This window comes from Brachyhypopomus gauderio, chromosome 2 (genome assembly GCF_052324685.1).
Source record: "Brachyhypopomus gauderio isolate BG-103 chromosome 2, BGAUD_0.2, whole genome shotgun sequence".
Taxonomy (NCBI): domain Eukaryota; kingdom Metazoa; phylum Chordata; class Actinopteri; order Gymnotiformes; family Hypopomidae; genus Brachyhypopomus; species Brachyhypopomus gauderio.
This window is the reverse complement of record NC_135212.1, coordinates 40579639-40600712: the sequence shown is the minus strand read 5'-3', so window position 1 is coordinate 40600712 and position 21074 is coordinate 40579639. Positions and strand designations below refer to the sequence as shown.

Here is a 21074-nt window from a genome sequence, read left to right as displayed (position 1 = left end):
AATAAACAGCTGTGGAAGAGTTTACTGCCCCCTCTCTGTGTGCAGAACACAAGATGAAACGTATTACATTTAAATGATTTAATTAAACAATAATAACAGTGGGGTCATTTGCATATATATTTAATTATGTTTCTAATGTTGCAGGAAATATTTCTCTACATCACAGTCATATCCCAGAGGACTCTTTTGAAAACCTTCTAAATAGCTGTACAGTTAGTGGCCTAACAGCGCATTTGTTTTGCACATTGGTACAGTACGTAAAAGAGATCAAGGGCGACTTTATTTTACTGTTGTTCTAAGAACACTGGAACATCGTGTTTTCCCCAGTAGATGGCAGTAGTTTGCACATTGATCCACAAGGGCTAGGCGCTTCCCTCTCCTGCTGTTATATTTTATTTGGCGCAGGTGTGTTGAAGCTTCAGCACAGTCCCTAGACGCATCACAACAGTCGGCAAACCATAGGGACCTAAAACATAATTCTGCGGGAAATAGTTAACTATATTTATCACTACAGTTTATCACTGTGCAAGAAGATGACGTGAAAGTTTACCCATCCATCATTGCGTATCTCTTCTCGTATGCTATACTATAAGAAATAGCGAGTTGGTCTCCTGTGTTATATAAGACATGATCTCATATGTTATACAATGGAGAGTTTCTCTTGCAGGTTCACTGATAGGTGAGCAGCAAATAGACTACTGAGCCGGAAAATGTCAGAGTTCAGATTTATTTTAAAAGTATTTACGAATATTTGTTGAAAAATATTGATGTGTAAGTAATCTATTTAGAAAAAGGTTCAGAAAACATATTCGTTTTACGTGCCATCTATATATACAAAGAGAGAGAGAGCAAAATAGCCACACAAAACGCAAATATGGTATTTTACGTGATGTTACATTCCAAATAAAGGGATTTAATCAACTGCTGTTTCCTAAGCCATATCATGTGATGTAAGGAGTAAAACGGCACTATCGAGACACCACGTCGTACGGAATGAACTCCTGTGACTCTTATCCGTTACGGAAGAGAGCGGCTACGTCTGTGACGAAAGGACCGCGCGTGCACACCGCCGCAGTGTCCTTATAAGGAACGAATTCCCTTTGAAACGTCAAGCTACAAATATAGGAAGGGAATAAGTTTTTAGTGTCACACAGACTGACCCAGCGCATGTGTCTGTACCATAGACTATATTTATCAATATATACAATCAACAATGATGTATATTCACTGGCTTACTAAAGTCAAGTTCATATTACAGCGCGTTAAACATACGGGTATTAATGGAAACATAACAATTTCCAAAAACTCGGGTTTGAGCATCATTCCGTGTGCTCATGTTTGTGGTATCAAACTAGACAAAAAGGTTAGAGGTGCGCCTAGATGCTGCATGTGCAACACCAGCACCGATTCTGTAATGTAACTAGCAAACCGCGCATGTTGTATAAACCCCGCACCGACTCCTCGTAAACGCGGCACACTCTCTAAACGAACGGCGTTTTCTTCGCCATTCCTTCCGTGACTTTGCATCCGCACAAACAACCGATCATAGCAGCTGCTCGCGCGCGGCTGGCACCGCAGACCGGAACTGTTGCGCTGCGCCCGGTCGGTCGCACGTGCGAGAGCGCGCGCATCGCTGTCAAGTTTGTGAGGAGCGCGTGGCGGAGGGAGTCGCGGTAACCCCCGGTGGGTGGGGAGGGGGGGTCATCCACACGAACACGGCGCTCTCTTGACGAGCACCACAAGGAGTGGGTGGTTATTCACATTCGCGACCACCAGCGGCACTGGCGCGTTAGTTCAGAGGAAGTGCGGCTACAGCACTAACGACACACCGACCGGAACCCGTGTGTAAACGTCCGCTACGCTAAACTCGCCTGTCAACAACGTTCAAAACGAGCGACATACACACTTAACGGCGGTGTGTGTGTGTTTTGCGCTCGTGTAACCGGAGCTGCGCGGTGGGGGGGCCGTTCAACACCCCCCCCGGACGTCCAGGAGGACGGCGCGACTGCGGGTGAGTTTACCGGCTAACGGAGCTCGGTCTGCGCCGCGGACCCCGGTACACGGTGCAGGCCCGATACGCCCGAGGGACCAACAAAAACACCCCGACCCGAACTGGTGGTTCCGCTGCTCCTGCTGTGTAACGGAGCGTTCTTGTTGAACCGAGAAGTTGTGAGTCGGTAGGCCGGTGCGACCGAGGCCTGTTTAGACCTCACTCATGTCGCCGGGCTGCTGGGCGGCTAACGGGCCGGTCCGACACCGCAGGGATGGAGCTGCGTAGCTGAGCGGCCTAACCGGGGCTGTAACACGGCATGTGGCCACTACTGCTGGACGTCGGATCAAACCCAGCGCTGTGTTGGGCCGTGTGTGGGGCCACAATAACACACGTTTACATACGCCTAGACATATTTAGATACGGTTAGATATATTGACATATATTTAGATGTGTTTAGACATGTTTACTAATGTTTAGATAGACATGCTTAGATATGTTTATACATGTTTACATATGTTTAGATAGACATGCTTACATATGTTTAGATAGACATGTTTAGATAGCGGATCCTGATCCTGCTGAACTTGCTCCGTTAGTTCTCACTATTGTCCTTTATTGTTTTTTTGTGCTTGCCGGTATGTTATGCCGAGGCAACTTGTTAATGCCCTGATTTAGCTGGCATGTGTGACCTGCCTTGCTTAGGGGGAATGACGGTGGATGTCGCACTGTATAAGAAAGTACGACCAAACTTTGCTGTATATTTTTTTAGGATTATGTTCCAATCCAGACTTCGTCATTTAATCTCCTGCACTGCTCAATGTAGAACTTAACTAGCTATCTCTAATTCCTTGATAACAACTGCTGACATGTCTGGGTGGAGTCACTGATGACAGCGTTGTGCTCAGTATCGGATAAGAAGCGCCTCTTAGATTCACCGAAGTTGATGTGTTGCTGAAGACGTTGCAAAATGTTTTACCTCCAAGTTTAGGGGTGTATGTTTTTTGACCCAAAACCACAATGCTGCAACAACAATGCTGTCAAGTCGATCGTCTCAAGGAGATACTTCCTCTTAACCTCGTGCAGACAGTTATATTTGTCACAGGGAAGTTTAGGAGACAGATGTTAAAGGGGGAAATAATAGTAAAAAGAAGTGTTTCCGTTGTACCTTTAAGTGTTATATATATATAAAATCACAATTATCTCACTCTTGAAAAAAATTCAGCCTGTTTTTGTAGCTGTATAAATCACAATCTGTTCCTGCAGAAACAATGCAGCATTGAAAATGCTCAGTAGACACAAATGAACATGCCTTGGTCAAGTATTGCTCTTGAAAAGACATTTTTGATGTGCATCTTGTTAAGAATAATGGTTCATTTTTGCCTTTAGTTTTCCTCACAGCAGTTTGAGGATGAAATGTGTGTAGTGTGTGTTGCTTCACCAGACTGAACACTCAACACCCAACCAGACAGAACACTTGACACCCAATCAGAAGACTTCCTCTGCCCTTTAGGCAGCCCATTATAATTACTCATACTGCCTTTCTTTGAATGGCATTGCTTTGCACAGCAAATCAGAACATCAAAGAGAGAACCCCATGCACTCTCCCCTTGCATGGGTCGCGCCCTGGTGTGGGGTAGACACACTTTTACACAGGCTTGACTACGCCGTCTTTTAGGTGAAGGGGAATTGAATGTAATGACGCTTTGCAAGCCTTTAGTCAGCAGGCACCTGTGTGCATTAGTGTAGACAAACATACATTTACGACTTGGTTACGATTGACAGTTATGGGTGTGGATGATGGAGCGGATTTTTAAATGTCCAGCGCTGACCCGTGTGTGCTGACCCGTGTGTGCTGACCCGTGTGTGCTGCCTGTGTGTGCTGCCTGTTGCTTTCTGTGGCGTGTAATGGGAGGAGTGATTTCTGGTCTGACTGGTCCCATGTTGAAATCACCTGATACTCAAACTCACTGCAGTGATCCATGAGTGGTGGTTTCCGTAGAGATGCTTTGTTGTGTTGGCAGGGCTAGTTCTGTGTGTGCTTTTCAAAGGTTGTCAGCTTGATGGTTTGAAGTCTTGACTGGTGTTCAGTGCCTGCATGATGATACAGGTAAAATGTTTATGAACAGGTCACTTTATTACCACCAGGTACCTTATTAACACCAGTTAACTCTGAAACTGTGGAAGGCATAGTGGTCAGTACAACATTATGCTGTTCATTTTCTGATGATGTCTCTGTGTCCTCTACACACGTAATACATACATAATGATTATACAGGTAGCCTGAGATATGGAAATATAGCCTCCCGCAGCTCAGAGCTGAGTCTCAACCGTATCTGGCAACCGCCCTCAGCCTGTGGCTGGGTGGAGGACCAAACCCACCAAACTCTATCTTGAGCTTTTTTGCAAAACGCTGGGCTTGTTGCTCACTTCCCTCTCCACACACCTTCTCTCACTCAGAACTTCCATCATTTAAAAATACAAGACTGCCTATTAATTTTAGCTCTGCGTGGTGGCCCTGTGCCACAGACCAGCCGCAGCCATACTAGTGACTTCCTGTTTCTCTAGATATTGTTTATCGAGGACTAATTCCTACACCTGAAGGTTTAGTAATAGTAACACAATCTTTCCAACTCAAAGGTGAAAAACATCTCTGCAGTGCTCATTACTTAAACTAAGAAGATATGTTAATATTGTGCTTATGTTAATTTGTATAATTAACCACTCTCTCTTTTCTCTCCCTCTTTCTCTCTTTTTCTCTTTCTCTCCATCCCAGACTGCAGTAGCACAGAGGAGTGATGGCTGAGGTCTCCGCCCTCACCCCTTCTCCTCCGGGTGGGCCGGAGCAGTTAGTGCCTGCTGCCTCTGGGTCCGGTCCACACGCTGTGCCCCCAGGGTCCCCCAGAAACACCTCTGTCCCCAGGTCTGCCCTATACGGTGACAGGGCTGTGATGGGCGGGGCTGTGCAGGAACAGAAGCCCTCAAGGCTGCCCTCTCCCACCCCTGCCCCAAACAGTACCTCTTCACAATTAGAGTGTGGTGGAGTCCGCAGTCCACAGGTGGAGGTGGTTGTAGGTTCAGAGGGCAGACCACCTGCCAATGAGGACTTACCAGCTCCTCCTCAGGCTTTAAAACAGCATGCTATCGGACCAGGACCACTAGGACCGGCAATAGAACAAGAGATGTCCTCTTCTTCAGGGATTAATCCTAGGTCCAATCTCAGCCCCAGTACACAGGGCAACCAGACGCCCAATATCATCCCTCAGTGTCCCTCTCCGACTGTCTCAGGCCTATCAGAACACACCACGGGCCCAAACCCCACCCTTTTGCTCCCCCCACTGGAGGGTGACCAGAAAGCACCGCCTATTCAAACAGGGTCAACTACGCACCAGCTGGGTCAGAACCCCATCACTAGCTCCTCTGGAGACCCCAACCACGACACCCCCCAACCTCCCTTCTCCTCCAAGACGACACCTCCACCTCTCATAGTGCAGGATGCGGGCCCTCCGCCCTCTTTGGTGTCTGCCCACCCACGCCCTGCCCCGGACACCCTCAGCTACCTGGAGTCCGCCAGCATGATCTCGGGGACTCTGGAGTCACTGTCGGGCCTGGGAGATGACGGCAGCTCCGTAGGCTCGGACTCAGAGATCAACGGACAAACGATGAAGCGCACGGACAAATACGGCTTCCTCGGGGGGGCACAGTACAGCGAGGGCAGGTGGGCAGAGCCTCTGTTTCTCACACACGCACACACACACACACACACACACACACCATTATTATTATTGTTGTTATATTGTGTCTTGTGATGGTTAGAAATGATGGTGTGCTATCTGAGGACATTTGTGGAGTCCTGCTTGACACAGTTTGTGGTGGTGGGGGATGCACTTACCAGAGCGTCCCAGGAAGAGAAGACCAGCAGGTGCAGTCACCTTTAGGAGGCTGGGTGGTACCAAAACTGTCCTAGCAGGGGAGCCTGTGTTGTATGAAAGACTGCACAAGCTTAACTAGAAAATGGAAACATATGTACTTACTGCTAATGTCTTATAAATACCCATGGGTAACTGTATTGTTTGTATGCAGTTACATAGGACATGTCTAGATATTTTCAGTAGTTTGTTTTAATCTCTTAACCACTCAGACGACCACAGCAGGGGGTCCTTACAAGAGAACCGGGAGGTGGTGTTACATCTGTATCTGTTTCTTTTGCACTTCAAATCCTTGAAGTGATTCTTCAGTCTGCTGGAGCAGGCCGAACACACCCACACTTGGCACTACCTCACCACGGTCCTCCTTGGTTCTAATAATAATAATAATAGTCACCTTTCATACATACATGCAACTCGAAGTGCTTTACAGAATAAATGGAACAAAACATTAAAAAGAAGCAAAGATAAAAAGGAAACAAACATTATAAAATAAGATAATAAAATGACAAATTATTAAAATAATAGATAAAATAATGTAATAAAGTAAATATGATGTAAAATAGTGTAATAAAAAATAAAGTAATAAAGTAATAGAACAATTTACCATTAGAATTTTTTAACTAAATGTAGATCTAAACAGGAAGGTTTTGTGACTCTTCTTGAAGCTGTACAGGGAAAATGTCTCTGAGCTCCTCAGGAAGAGAGTTCCAGAGCTTTGGGCCATAGTGGCTAAAAGCACCCTCGCCAATCTTTAATTGACTTTTAGGAATCACCAGTAGATCACTGTTTGTAACCAGTGCAATGAGTGGAGTGCAGGTGTAATATGGTCCCTCTTTCACCTGCTGGACGGGACCCTTGCAGCAGCATTCTGAACTCACTGTAGGTATGAAATAGAGCTCTGGGAGAGAAGATAAAACTGTTACAATAATCTACCTTGATGTGATAAATGCATGGACAAGTTTTTCACTATCAGCAGGTGAGAGCATACCTCATACATTAGTTATGTTTTGAAGGTCAAAATAAGCTGTCCTGCATCTAGACGTGATGTGTGATTTAAAGCTGAGCTCATTATCAAAAGTGATGCCTAAGTTTTTAACACATTCACATTGTTTGGCCTTCAAGATTCATTTGATTTAAATAAGTCTGGACATCATTCCTTAGTGAATCACTACCAAGAACAAGAACCTCTGTCTTCTCTTTATTTAATTGCAGAAAATTGTCTGTATATCACCTATGCACTCAAACAGTGAGTTAATAGATTTTAGGCCTTTAGGTTCTAGAGAAATGTAAAGTTGAGTGTCATCTGCATATTGGTGATAACTAATACCATGTTTGTTAATGATATGTGGTAATGGAAGCATATATAGGTTGAACAGTAAAGGCCCAAGAATTGATCCTTGGGGGACGCCACAAGTTATTTTTTGATGTGTGGAGGAAGAAGTACCTAATGCAACATAGTTACGATTCATTTAGTTACGATCTAAACCAGTCTAAGACTAAGTCACTAAGGCCTACCGAGCTCTGTAGTCGAATAATTAGTGCTGTTTCAGTGCTGTGGGGGGCTCTAAAACTAGACAGAAAATTGTCATTTATTTGGTTTGCTTGAACATTATCATAATCATTCAACTGCGTTGACACAACTTTTTCAATGATTTTGCCAAGAAAAGGAAGGTTGGATATAATTTTTGAGAACTGTGGTATCAAGATTTCTGTTGCAGAGACTGATTAACAGTCATTAGAACATCATTAGATAATGAGCTCAGAACCTGCTTTAAAAAGCATGTTGGTAAAGGGTCCAGCTCTGGGTTCTGGGTTTGTTCTGTTTTTGCCCTGTGGCGCTCAGATGCTTGAGGCTCTGGGTGAGAACCGGGCCAGTGGGCTAGGACCCATCTCTGAGAGCTGTGCACTAGTGGAGTGTGTTTGGTGGTTGCGTTTGGCCTATACTCATGCTGTGATTGGGCAGTCAGGTGCTCACGCCACACATACACTGAACAGTAATTATTCACGGCACGGTTGTGTTCACTCTGAGGAAATGGACTACCCTGTCTGAGAGGCTGGTAATAAGACAGGGAGTGTGTGAGTGCACTGTGGACCACAATATGCCCACATCCAACTGATGGTCCTTATCTGAGTCTCATTTATCTCATTTCCCAGCATGCACTTTGCTTCTTTGGTCTGTCACTTTCCTGACTGCCTTTTTTTCCCCTCACTAATCTTTTACTTTCTGGCTTTTTCTGGCTGGCTCTCGCTCTCTGTCTCTCTCTCTCTCTGTCTCTCTCTCTCTCTGTCTCTCTCTCTCTCTGTTTCTCTTTGCTGTTACCCAGACAGTGCTGAGAGCATTCTTGTGACCGAGTGCTCTGTCCATCTCTCTCTATCCTCGTTACCCTGCTGCCTGTCTCCCGCCCTGCTGCCTGTCTCCCGCCCTGCTGCCTGTCTCCCGCCCTGCTGCCTGTCTCTCCCGCCCTGCTGCCTGTCTCTCCCGCCCTGCTGCCTGTCTCTCCCGCCCTGCTGCCTGTCTCCCGCCCTGCTGCCTGTCTCCCGCCCTGCTGCCTGTCTCTCCCGCCCTGCTGCCTGTCTCTCCCGCCCTGCTGCCTGTCTCTCCCGCCCTGCTGCCTGTCTCTCCCGCCCTGCTGCCTGTCTCTCCCGCCCTGCTGCCTGTCTCTCCCGCCCTGCTGCCTGTCTCTCCCGCCCTGCTGCCTGTCTCTCCCGCCCTGCTGCCTGTCTCTCCCGCCCTGCTGCCTGTCTCTCCCGCCCTGCTGCCTGTCTCACGCCCTGCACTCTGAGGCTGTGCTGGTTTTTGCACTTCTCTCTCTTTCGGCCTGTCGCTCCTGTCGGCCTGCTCCTGGTTTTAAGAGCCCAAAACATGTTAATGGCAACACTGAGCACACCAGGTCCGCTTCAGAAACGCAGTGCTAATATTCTGAATGACACAGAGATTTTATTCCAGTTATAATTTGACTTTGGTTTGACTTGTTTGTTTTGGCCTGTGATTAGCACGTTGTGGTGTGCAGGAAGGGTCTTCCTTTCAATATTGTTTATTATCTCGCTCTGCCCAGTGAGAAGGACATCAGCGTGGACGTGGCGCGGCACAGGGAGATGAAGTGGTTGGAGATGTTCAAGAACTGGGACAAGTGGATCTCCCGCCGTTTCCCCAAGGTGAGTGGGTGTTGGGAGGACAGCGAGAGCAGACCCGGGTCTCCGTTAGCTCACATCCACACATCCGCCTAAGACCGCCAGTACGTCCCATTCTGCTGACACACAGATGTACTTGCACACAAATGAGGAAGTGTTGAGTGGTTAGTGTTGATCCTTGAGAGGAGACATTACCCAGTCCCTCAGACACATCTCTGAGGGCCACAGAGGTACACATGTTCAACAGCAGCCTTACCCCTCTGAGACTGGAGTTTTCTCCTCATTCACGCCGCAGGAGCCTAATCAGGCAGCAGGAGCCTAATCGTGCAAACATAAACCAAGACTTTTATGTCTCATTTTCTACTTTTTACATATTGCTGTTATTTTATTGGTAATTATGCAGTTTATGTGCATTATACAGTGTACATTTATATTGTATCATCTAATGACAAAACCCAGAAACCATCCGTGTGTGTGTGTGTGAGTGTGTGAGAGAGAGAGAGAGAAAATGGAAGTTTGAAAGTATATAAACGTGTGTATGAGAGAGTAGTGTGTGTGTGTGAGCGTGCATGTGTGTACGTGTGCACGTGAGAGTATATAAATGTGTGTGTGAGTGAGTATATAAATGTGTGTGTGAGTGAGTATATAAATGTGAGTGAGTATATAAATTAGGGATGCAAATGATTAATCGACTTTCGATTAATTGTCGATTAAGACGTTACTCGATCAAAATGTATTAATCACGATTAATCATTAGAGAGCGCTCCTGTATTAACTTGAACAGAGCGTACGAGAGGTGAACACGTGTCGCGAAAGACCAGAGTGGAAAACAAAATGAAGCGGGCGAAAAGACGTACGGTGTGGGACCATTTTGAAGCGTGTTCGGGAAACGAGGCAGAAACTGCGTAATCCAGAAAATCCCAAGGAGGGAAACTTTATTTTCCACGCAACTCAATAGCACTGTTCTCTTCCCCTCCCCTGGCGCGTGCAGGCGCCGCTCTCCCAGTGTCACTTAAAGGGCCAAGTGCCTGTCTGTTAGGGAATTCGCTGCGAGGAGTAGTAGTCGCTACAATTTCAACATTGCTAATTTAGGCAAAGAAGTCAAATGTTCTGTGTGTAATGCGGTATTGAAGTACAACAGTTCCACTAGCTCACTCAATTATCATTTGAACACCATGCATGCAGCTGTCCTGCATATCACCAGTGCACCTGGTCAACCTAAAATCACAGCTACACTGGGAAGGCGAGCGTTTTCGAAGCTCGCTACAAAAAAATACGAGTGAGCTAAAAACAAAGCTATCTACTGCTACTACTGTAGCCCTTACAACAGATTGTTGGACGGCTCTAACAACAGAAAGTTACATTACTGTGACGTGCCACTACACTGACGAGAACTGGCAGCTAAAATCTGCAGTGCTGATTACGACGAACATGTCGGATAGACGCACCGCTGACAGTTTAACTGACAAGCTCAATGATGTTGTGGAAACTTGGGCACTCTCCGGTCGCGTTACAGCATGTGTTCACTACAAAGCTAGAAACATTGTCCAAACATGGGCTCAATAATATTCTGTTTGGCTCTCTATTTAATTTCTTTTTTTTTAAACATTTTTTTAAATGTCTAATGTTTCAAATTGAACTGAGCCAGTCCTTAATTTATTCCTTTTTTTAAAATGAAAGAATGTATTTTGTTATACCATAATTTCCTCATGCATAATTACTTGAGCAATATATAATATAATACAATATAATTATCATAATATAATATATACTTTTTGAACAAAGTGTTTTAACTACACTGCTCAAAAAAATAAAGGGAACACTTAAACAACACAATGTAACTCCAAGTCATCCACACTTCGTGTTCAGATAGGAAGCAACACTGATTGTGAATCAATTTCAACTGCTCTTGTGCAAATGGAACAGACAACAGGTAGAAATGAGAGATTTTCAACTGATTTCAAAGATTTTTATTAATTGAGATCTAGGATGTGTTATTTTAGTGTTCCCTTAATTTTTTTGAGCAGTATATTTAGCTGATATTTTTAAAAGCCCTATTGAAACACTGAAATTCAGGTGAAAAACGCCGCTTATCGATTAATCGAAAGTCGATCGATAAGATCAGTCAACTAACGATTAATGAATTAATCGATAATTTGCATCCCTAATATAAATGTGTGTGTGTGTGAGTATATAAGTGTGTGTGAGTATATATATGTGTGTGTGTGTGTGTGTGTGTGTGAGTATATAAGTGTGTGTGTGTGTGTGTGTGTGACGGAGAGTATATAAATGTGTGTGTGTGTGTGTGTGTGTGTGTGTGTGTGTGAGAGTATATAAATGTGTGTGTGTGTGTGTGTGTGTGTGTGTGAGTGAGAGAGAGTATATAAATGTGTGTGTGTGTGTGTGTGTGTGTGTGTGTGTGTGTGTGTGTGTGTGTGTGTGTGTGTGTGTGTGTGAGAGAGAGAGAGACGGAGAGTATATAAATATGTGTGTGTGTGTGTACATAGGTGAAGCTGCGCTGCAGGAAGGGGATCCCCTCTTCTCTCAGGTCCAGGGCGTGGCAGCTGCTGTCCAACAGTGAGGAGCTGCTCAAGTCCAACCTCGGCAAGTTTGAGGTCTGCTCCACCACACTTTCTCTCTCTGTCTCCCTCTCTTCATCTCCCTCTCTGTCTCTCCCCCCACCCTCTCTCCTTCCCCCTCCTTCCCTTCTAATATTTCTCTCCCTGTCTCTCCATTCCTCTCCCTCCCTCTCTACCTCCAGACATATTTCTTCATTCTATGCTGTTCTTTGCTGTAAATTATACAATTATACAATATAATGGCAGCCCTAATATGTTTAGATTCTGGGAGGGGCCCAGTGTTCTCACTCCTCACACAGTGTGTGGAGGGGTCCAGCGTTCTCACTCCTCACACAGTGTGTGGAGGGGTCCAGCGTTCTCACTCCTCACACAGTGTGTGGAGGGGCCCAGCGCTCTCACTCCTCACACAGTGTGTGGAGGGGTCCAGCGTTCTCACTCCTCACACAGTGTGTGGAGGGGCCCAGCGTTCTCACTCCTCACACAGTGTGTGGAGGGGCCCAGCGTTCTCACTCCTCACACAGTGTGTGGAGGGGCCCAGCGTTCTCACTCCTCACACAGTGTGTGGAGGGGCCCAGCGTTCTCACTCCTCACACAGTGTGTGGAGGGGCCCAGCATTCTCACTCCTCACACAGTGTGTGGAGGGGCCCAGCGCTCTCACTCCTCACACAGTGTGTGGAGGGGCCCAGCGTTCTCACTCCTCACACAGTGTGTGGAGGGGCCCAGCGTTCTCACTCCTCACACAGTGTGTGGAGGGGCCCAGAGTTCTCACTCCTCACACTGAAGCTTACATATTTATAGTTTATAAGCATTAACAAACATAAGGACTGCTCTCATCAGTGGGAAGAAAATTTGGTATAATACATGGTGAATATTCATTTAATTTATGAATGAATATTAAGATTTAGGTTGCCTGTCTGTATAACTGTGTACCCCGGTGCCCGTCCCAGTACCTGCCCCAGTACCCCAGTACCTGCCCCAGTATCCCAGTACCCGAGTACCCGCCCCGCCACCTGTTACGCTCACTGTCTCCTCTTGTCTGTCCTGCAGGAGCTGGAGAGAGAACAAGGAGACCCAAAATGGCTGGACATCATCGAGAAGGACTTGCACAGACAGTTCCCCTTCCACGAGATGTTTGCTGCCCGAGGAGGTTATGGGTAAACGCTGTTTCTATCTTCATTCTGTGTCCTCCACTGGTCCGTGTGCTGTTTCTATCTTCATTCTGTGTTCTCCACTGGTCCGTGTGCTGGTTTGTGGTGATTGACTGGAATGTTTTTACTGGAATGTTTTTGTGTTTGTGGAGCTTTTCTGACTCTCCTCAGTCTGACATTTTTCTGCTGTGCTTGTGCGTGCGTGCGTGCGTGCGTGCGTGCGTGCGTGTGTGTGTGTGTGTGTGTGTGCGTGTGTGCGTGTGCAGGCAGCAGGACTTGTACCGCATCCTGAAGGCCTACACCATCTACAGGCCGGAGGAGGGCTACTGCCAAGCCCAGGCTCCTGTGGCTGCAGTGTTGCTCATGCACATGCCTGCAGAGGTGAAAGAGCACGCGCACTACACAGGGCTGATCCACAGTGTGTGTGTGTGTGTGCACTACACAGGACTGATCCACTGTGTGTGTGTGTGTGTGTGTGTGTGTGTGTGTGTGTGTGCGCGCGCACATTACACAGGACTGATCCACAGTGTGTGTGTGTGCACTACACAGGGCTGATCCACAGTGTGTGTGTATGTGTGTGTGTTTGCACTACACAGGGCTGATCCACAGTGTGTGTGTGTGTGTGTGTGCACTACACAGGGCTGATCCACAGTGTGTGTGTGTGTGTGTGTGTGTGTGCACTACACAGGACTGATCCACAGTGTGTGTGTGTGCACGCGCACTACACAGGGCTGATCCACAGTGTGTGTGTGTGTGTGCGCGCACTACACAGGGCTGATCCACAGTGTGTGTGTGTGCGCACTACACAGGGCTGATCCACAGTGTGTGTGTGTGCACTACACAGGGCTGATCCACTGTGTGTGTGTGTGTGTGTGTGTGTGTGTGTGTGTGTGTGTGTGTGTGTGTGTGTGTGTGTGTGTGCACTACACAGGGCTGATCCACAGTGTGTGTGTATGTGTGTGTGTTTGCACTACACAGGGCTGATCCACAGTGTGTGTGCGTGTGTGTGTGCACTACACAGGGCTGATCCACAGTGTGTGTGTGTGTGTGCACTACACAGGGCTGATCCACAGTGTGTGTGTGTGTGTGTGTGTGTGTGTGTGCACTACACAGGGCTGATCCACAGTGTGTGTGTGTGTGTGTGTGTGTGTGTGTGTGCGCGCACTACACAGGGCTGATCCACAGTGTGTGTGCGCGCGCACTACACAGGGCTGATCCACAGTGTGTGTGTGTGTGTGTGTGTGTGTGTGTGTGCACTACACAGGGCTGATCCACAGTGTGTGTGGGCACTACACAGGGCTGATCCACTGTGTGTGTGTGTGTGTGTGTGTGTGTGTGTGTGTGTGTTGGTGTGTGCACTACATAGGGCTGATCCACAGTGTGTGCATACGCACTACACAAGGCTGATCCACAGTGTGTGTATATGCACTACACAGGGCTGATCCACAGTGTGTGTATGTGCACTACACAGGGCTGATCCACAGTGTGTGCATACGCACTACACAGGGCTGATCCACAGTGTGTGTATATGCACTACACAGGGCTGATCCACAGTGTGTGCATACGCACTACACAGGGCTGATCCACAGTGTGTGCATACGCACTACACAGGGCTGATCCACAGTGTGTGTATATGCACTACACAGGGCTGATCCACACTGTGTGCGTATGCACTACACAGGGCTGATCCACACTGTGTGCGTATGCACTACACAGGGCTGATCCACACTGTGTGCGTATGCACTACACAGGGCTGATCCACACTGTGTGTGTATGCACTACACAGGGCTGATCCACACTGTGTGTGTATGCACTACACAGGGCTGATCCACAGTGTGTGCATACACACTACACAGGGCTGATCCACAGTGTGTGCATACGCACTACACAGGGCTGATCCACAGTGTGTGCATACGCACTACACAGGGCTGATCCACACTGTGTGTATACGCACTACACAGGGCTGATCCACACTGTGTGTATACGCACTACACAGGGCTGATCCACACTGTGTGTATACGCACTACACAGGGCTGATCCACAGTGTGTGTATATGCACTACACAGGGCTGATCCACAGTGTGTGTATATGCACTACACAGGGCTGATCCACAGTGTGTGTATATGCACTACACAGGGCTGATCCACACTGTGTGCATACGCACTACACAGGGCTGATCCACACTGTGTGCATACGCACTACACAGGGCTGATCCACACTGTGTCTATATGCACTACACAGGGCATGGGGGTGGGATTGTTGCCATGGAGGTGAAGTGGCTGTTAAGCTGTGTGTTTGAACTCTTGATTGCATCACTGAACGCTTCTCACCATGCGTGAACACTTGTCTTATTTTCTTCTGTACCAGCAAGCCTTCTGGTGTCTGGTGCAGATCTGTGAGAAATATCTGCCCGGCTACTACAGCGCTGGCCTGGTGAGTGGACACCATCATCTGCTTGCCCTCCCGAGTTGTTGTTCTCAGTCACATGACTCAGTCACATGACACCAGGATGTCGCCGCTGTCCTGAGCGGAGGCGTGCTCACCTGTGCTGTGATGTCATGGTGGATCCTGTTCCATTAATGTCTTACTGTTGCATCTCCTTTTCCTTTAGTTAGGTTTCATTCTTGTATGTTAAAGTGTAATGTTTTATTTGCAAAAGTAATTATGTGCTCTACACCTGTGTATTTGTCTGAAAGCAGCTGGGTCGATGCTTGTCCTGATTGCAGTTCCTCTTTCCTCTTCAGGAGGCCATCCAGTTGGATGGAGAGATCTTCTTCTCTTTGCTCAGGCGTGTGTGCCCCATGGCGTACCGTCACCTGAAGAAGTTTAAGATCGACCCCATCCTCTACATGACTGAGTGGTTTATGTGCATCTTCTCCCGCACACTGCCCTGGGCCTGCGTCCTCCGGGTCTGGGACATGTTCTTCTGCGAGGGTGAGAGTGTGTGCACACGTGCATCTGAGGAATTGTTCACACGTGCACCAGGAAACGTGCACCTCACAGCTGAGAAATTGTGTACACGTGCATCTCTTAGCTGTGATGACGTGCACACGTGCACCCCAGACTGAGTAAAGGTGCACATGTTCACTCTGGAGCTGCAGATGGGATCACCTCACGTTCAGGAGGTGAGGGACCAGAGTCCAGCCCAGTTGAGAGGTTTCCCTGCTCCAGTGCTCCTGATTGAATGGAGTTCATTCTGGGGTTCAATGGGTGTGTTAGTGCAGTGAACTCAGCACACTGCTGGACTCTGGTTTGAACTGGTTTATTTATCAGTTGGCTCACTTTGTGAACTTGAACCTTGTGAACTCAAGTCTGAACTTACAATTCTGATGTCCTGATCTTGTGACATTTAACTGGAATTAAAAGTGCACACCTGTTTATTGCATGTTTATGGTGTTCTGTGGTTATTGAGTAACCCCAGGCTTTTGCAGTTCTCAGAGTGCCCTTATTTGAAAATAGAACATTCCTTTAATCCATTACTAGTTAAAAATTTGTTTCTGTGTACACCGTTTGTCGCCACAAACAGAAGGTCAACTCTCTACAATGATTTTGTGTGTATGAGTTCATGAGTGATATCTGACTTTTCTCATTAGTGATGAAATTTAGTGATTTTATTTCATTAGCATCAATTTAAGATGCTACTCACGTGTAGTTTTTACTGGCATCTGTTAGTGTAGTTCTACTCACATCCATTTTTGTGTGTGTGTGTGTGTGTGTGTGTGTGTGTGTGTGTCCAGGTGTAAAGATCGTGTTCCGCGTGGGCCTGGTCCTGCTGAAGCAGATGCTAGGTTCTGTGGATAAGCTTCGGGAGCTGCAGGGCATGTATGAGACGATGGAGCGTCTGAGGAACATCCCCCCAGACGCCATCAGAGAGGACATGCTGGTGCTGGAGGTAAACGCACCGTCTCCATCCGCCTGCTCTGCATGCCGACACACAATGCAGTTAACACACACACACACACACACACACACACACATGTAATTACCCTCCCCCCTTCTCAGGTGATCTCCCTACCTGTGACGGAGGCTCTCATTGAGCGGGAGTGCAATGTGCAGGTACGAAAGTGGCGTGAGTCTCGTGGCGAGCTCACGCACCAGCTGGCCCCCAGACTGCACGGCACACGCGCCATCCACGAGCAGAGACGTCGCGCGGCCGCCATCAGCTCCGGGGGCAGCCTGTCCTTCCTGGGCGGCCCCGCCCCTCAGCCCGGACCCCTGCGAGCCTCATCCAGCCTCCTCTCCCTCACCGGCTTCCGCAAATCCAAGATGCCCTTCCTCCCGTCTAAGAAGGGCCATGAGGCCAGCCCCCAGGTTTTTGGTGGTGGGATTGTTGCCACGGAGGTGGCAGCGCCCGCAGGGTCGTCCCGTCCGCCCCTACCTTCAACTGGGCTGGTGGGGGGAGGAGCTGGAGTGAGAGCCCCGCCCCCGCACGGGCTCAGCCCGCTAGCGGCCAAACCCGCTGCAGAACCGGAACCAGAAGCGACGGCAACCACGCATGCTCCTGTCCCGAACTCCCTCTTCCCTCCTCCAAAAGTAGTGTCAGAGCAGGTGACCCCCACCATCCCCTCGCCCACCGCCAACAACGCCCCGCTGCCGCCCTGCACGGAGCCGGCCAGGTTCTCGCCCGCCCCAGCACCAGAACCTGGCCCTGGCCCATCTGAAGACGACAGCAAGAAGAAGAAAAAAAGTAAAGAAGACAAGAAGAAGGAGAAGGAGGAGGAGAAACAGAAACTCCGGGAGAAGAAGGAGCGAGACAAGGCAGAGAAGGAGAGAGAGAAGGAGAGAGAAAAGGAGCGAGAGAAGGTGGAGAAAGAGAAGAAAAAGGAGAAGAAGAAAGGAGGGAAGAAGAAGGAGAAAGGCGGAGGTTCTGAGCCTGAGGAGAAGGGTGGAGGTACTGCAGCGAAAAGCTCGCCCTAGCTCAGAGCTGGAACACCACCCTGGCCCGGGGGGTGGAGTGGGGTGGAGTGGGGCTGGGGGGTGCTGAGGTCCGCGAGGACTCCAGAAGAGCTCATCTAATGGTCGTTCATCTCCAGGACCCATCATCGTGTCTGGAACCCGTTTTGTGGACTAACCCTCCTCCTCCTCACAGTCCTGTGTCCATGTCACTGCTGTGTGTAGGGCCTGTTGAACTGCACCAGTGCTCAATCTCTGCTTGGCACTGTCTGACTAGAGCCCCATGGCCAGGACAGCAGTGTCTGTGTGTGGGTTTAGTTTGGGTGCTGTAGGTCTCGGTGCTGTAGCCGTGTAAATAGTTCACTCACGTGTTGATTGAAGAACCCCCTTGTGTGTCCCTGTTTCCCTGGTACTGTATGTGTTCTGGGAACGTTGCTCAACTGGAACGCCTGCTGCAAAAGAAATTTCAAACCTTAAATCATTACCCTATGAAAGCAGGCCGTCTATAGCGATTGTACTAGTAGTGATAATGTTATTGATGGGTGTAGAGGAGGTTGTATTTATTGTGAAGTGTTGCTAGTTAGTGTGATTTTGTGCATTTGTGTTTGTGCCTTGGTAGGTAGCGAAGTGTATCGCAGTCATGTTGCTCACGGCTCTTCCACTCCTCAGAGTTCCCACCGTCACTGACCTGTTCTGTCACTGTTCTTCTGGATAAGATGAAAATGTGTGCTTTCTCCACTAGGGGGAGTGAAGGAGTTAAGGAACAGTGACATTCACCAGATTAATATGAAGTCTGTTAAAATGGTACTTTGGTCAAAAAAGTCTGTATTTGGTGAAGTGATTCCTGCCCTACACAAAAAAACATTAAAAAAACAATGCAACAATACAACATTTTTAGCAATTTCCAACTTAAAATTGGTTTAGATATTTCATTAACTACATTTATTAATATCTTAAGTTTACAATTGTTATGAAGAGATTTATTTTGGCAGTTCAAAGAGTTTCTTTTGATTTCCAGTGATTTTTCACTTGGCAGGGTTTCATCTCAAACATTCCTAACCGTCCTTTCCCCATAAGGGTTTGATGACCTTTTCTTTATTATTACCATGGGCTAAACTGGAACCAAACCCAAACCAAGGGGTTAAAATGAGAACCTGAGAGCTGAAGGCTGCAGGAGACACTGTGGCGCCTCCTGGCTGTGCCTGTGTGAAGTGCACTGGCGTAACCTGCACTGGGTGACTCCAGGCGGCGAAGAGCACGTGGCCTGTGTCACACTCATCCTTGTGTGCTTGTGAAGAATTGACTCTGGTTTTGCACTGAACCCGTTTGATGGTGTTATTTTACTCCAGCTCGTCCTAAACACACCACTAATTTTGACTGCTATGGCATTTTAATGTCCAGCACTGGTCTCTAGTGTGTCTAGCACTGGTCTCTAGTGTGTCTAGCACTGGTCTCTAGTGTGTCTAGCACTGGTCTCTAGTGTGTCCAGCACTGGTCTCTAGTGTGTCTAGCACTGGTCTCTAGTGTGTTATCCCTTTTTCTGCGTCCGTAACAACATTGTAGCTTTAACTTCCCTGGCCTTTACTTGTTAGCTGTAATATATTAATGTACAAAGTTTTGTTAATTTAACCAGATGAACCATATGTTTGATTCTTGTTCATTCTCTTATTTTAGATTTGATTATTGTTACTTTTCTATGCAATAGTACGGTGGCCTAGTTGACTGGAATACCCCAGGGCTGCTGGAAACAGGATTCTTGATGTTACATCCATGTGAAAGGATTTTAAATTCACTTTTTTATGTGTTTTTGTTTGTTTTGTGCTGAAGTTTCTCTTTTTTGCACATTTTCTACCCATCTCCCAGAGAACAAAGCCAAGCAGTAGTTTATTTATTTTAGTCTGTTTTAAAATCACAACCTTTTTTTTCTACCATATTAACAACAGTATTTCATGTGTGATAGAGCTAGTTTACTTTCTGACCTGTTCAGATTGCTCTATAGTTTAAAACTCATCTCTGAAGGAAACAACTTTTATTTTGATTGGTCAGTGTTGGTGGGGAGAAGAAAGTTGTGGTCCAAGACTGTACTGTAAACTGTGGGAGGAAGTTCTATTTTGTGAAGAAGTCTAATGGTCTAATGCTCCTCCTATGAAGTCAGTAGTATGTTTCAGCCCTTTGGCACCAGTATCTTTCTGCTGTGCTATTAAATATGCCGCAGTGAACTGTAAACTAACTCCACGCTAGCACGCTTCACTCCTCAGTATTGTGTAATATACTCATGCGCTCCTCACAGCACTTGGGACAGTGCCGTCACGTTCCTCTAGAGATCCACGACTCTAGCACTGATTCACCGTGACGTATGCGTGTCTTTGCCGAACAGGCTGGACATGCTGGCTGACCTGTTTGTGGTTAAGCTAACCCCCCCGTGCCCTGTGTGTAAGGGCTGGAACACCTGTGTATCCCCTCTGGCAGCATGATGTTTTATGCTGCCCTGCTCTGAGCTACTGCTCGTCATACCTCCTCCTCACCTGTAGGCGGCGCTTCCACTGGTTGTGTCACTTTTCAGGTAGAAATCGAATGAAGTACATCTATGCAAACCCTGAAGTCCCAGCTAATAGGATGCCAGGGCCGTATCCACCACTGAAACTACAGCTCTGGATTCTCTGAGCAATGTGTCATCCTGTGCTGCAAAGCACAAGATTACCACCTCGCAGCACGGGAGCTTAAAGGTGGATGGAGCCTCTGTGGCCAACAGCCAACCGCTATGGAATCCTGCCAGAGTGTCATGACTGCATGTAACACTCCTCTTCCATTAACACAGTGGTTGTGGGACACAAGAACATAGCCCTAAAATGATGGCTGACTTTCCTGGCCAGCCATTTCAGCAGTCATTGTTCCCACCACTGCAGCTGTCTGGCCTAAGCAGTGGGGCGGAGTCAGGGGCAGGGCTGGGGGCGGAGCCACACGAGTATGATTGGCTTATGCATCTCTGCTTTTTCTCCTTCCTCTAAGCTTTTTGTAGGGTTCTTGCTTGCATAATCATTACATTTTTTAGTTTCTTTCAGCTCATCCTCTTATGTATCTTTTTTTTTTTTGTTAATCCATGAAACCATAAAAATGAAACAAAATCATACATAACCATCATTCCTTTGATGCTGAAGAGGAAAATGTACACAGTGTATTTAATTAATGATTATTATAACGACAACAGTTGTGATGAATAATAAAACCGTAATATATTAAATCACTCTCGTTTGTGTGTCCATGTATGTGAGTTCTTTAGGAAATAATCAAATTAAGATATAGCAAAGCTTGGAGCCAGGAGCACACCGGATGAAAGTGATCATGACTCCTGAGACAAACTGATCAGACAAGCATATATAAGTGTAGGAGTGTAAGCCTGTGT

At 47.3% G+C, this 21074-nt stretch overlaps 1 protein-coding gene across 1 annotated transcript; it reads left to right on the top strand.

Annotated features, from left to right (window-relative positions):
• Positions 1-1146: 1146 nt before the first annotated feature.
• tbc1d10b (TBC1 domain family, member 10b) lies at positions 1147-20912 on the top strand. Its single transcript, XM_076996082.1, has 10 exons — positions 1147-2011; positions 4767-5708; positions 8976-9075; positions 11559-11666; positions 12678-12784; positions 13045-13159; positions 15146-15211; positions 15523-15712; positions 16516-16670; positions 16781-20912. Exons 2-10 carry the CDS (start codon positions 4789-4791, stop codon positions 17693-17695), a joined length of 2676 nt encoding a protein of 891 aa, XP_076852197.1. The 5' UTR covers positions 1147-2011; positions 4767-4788; the 3' UTR covers positions 17696-20912.
• The last annotated feature ends 162 nt before the right edge of the window (positions 20913-21074 follow it).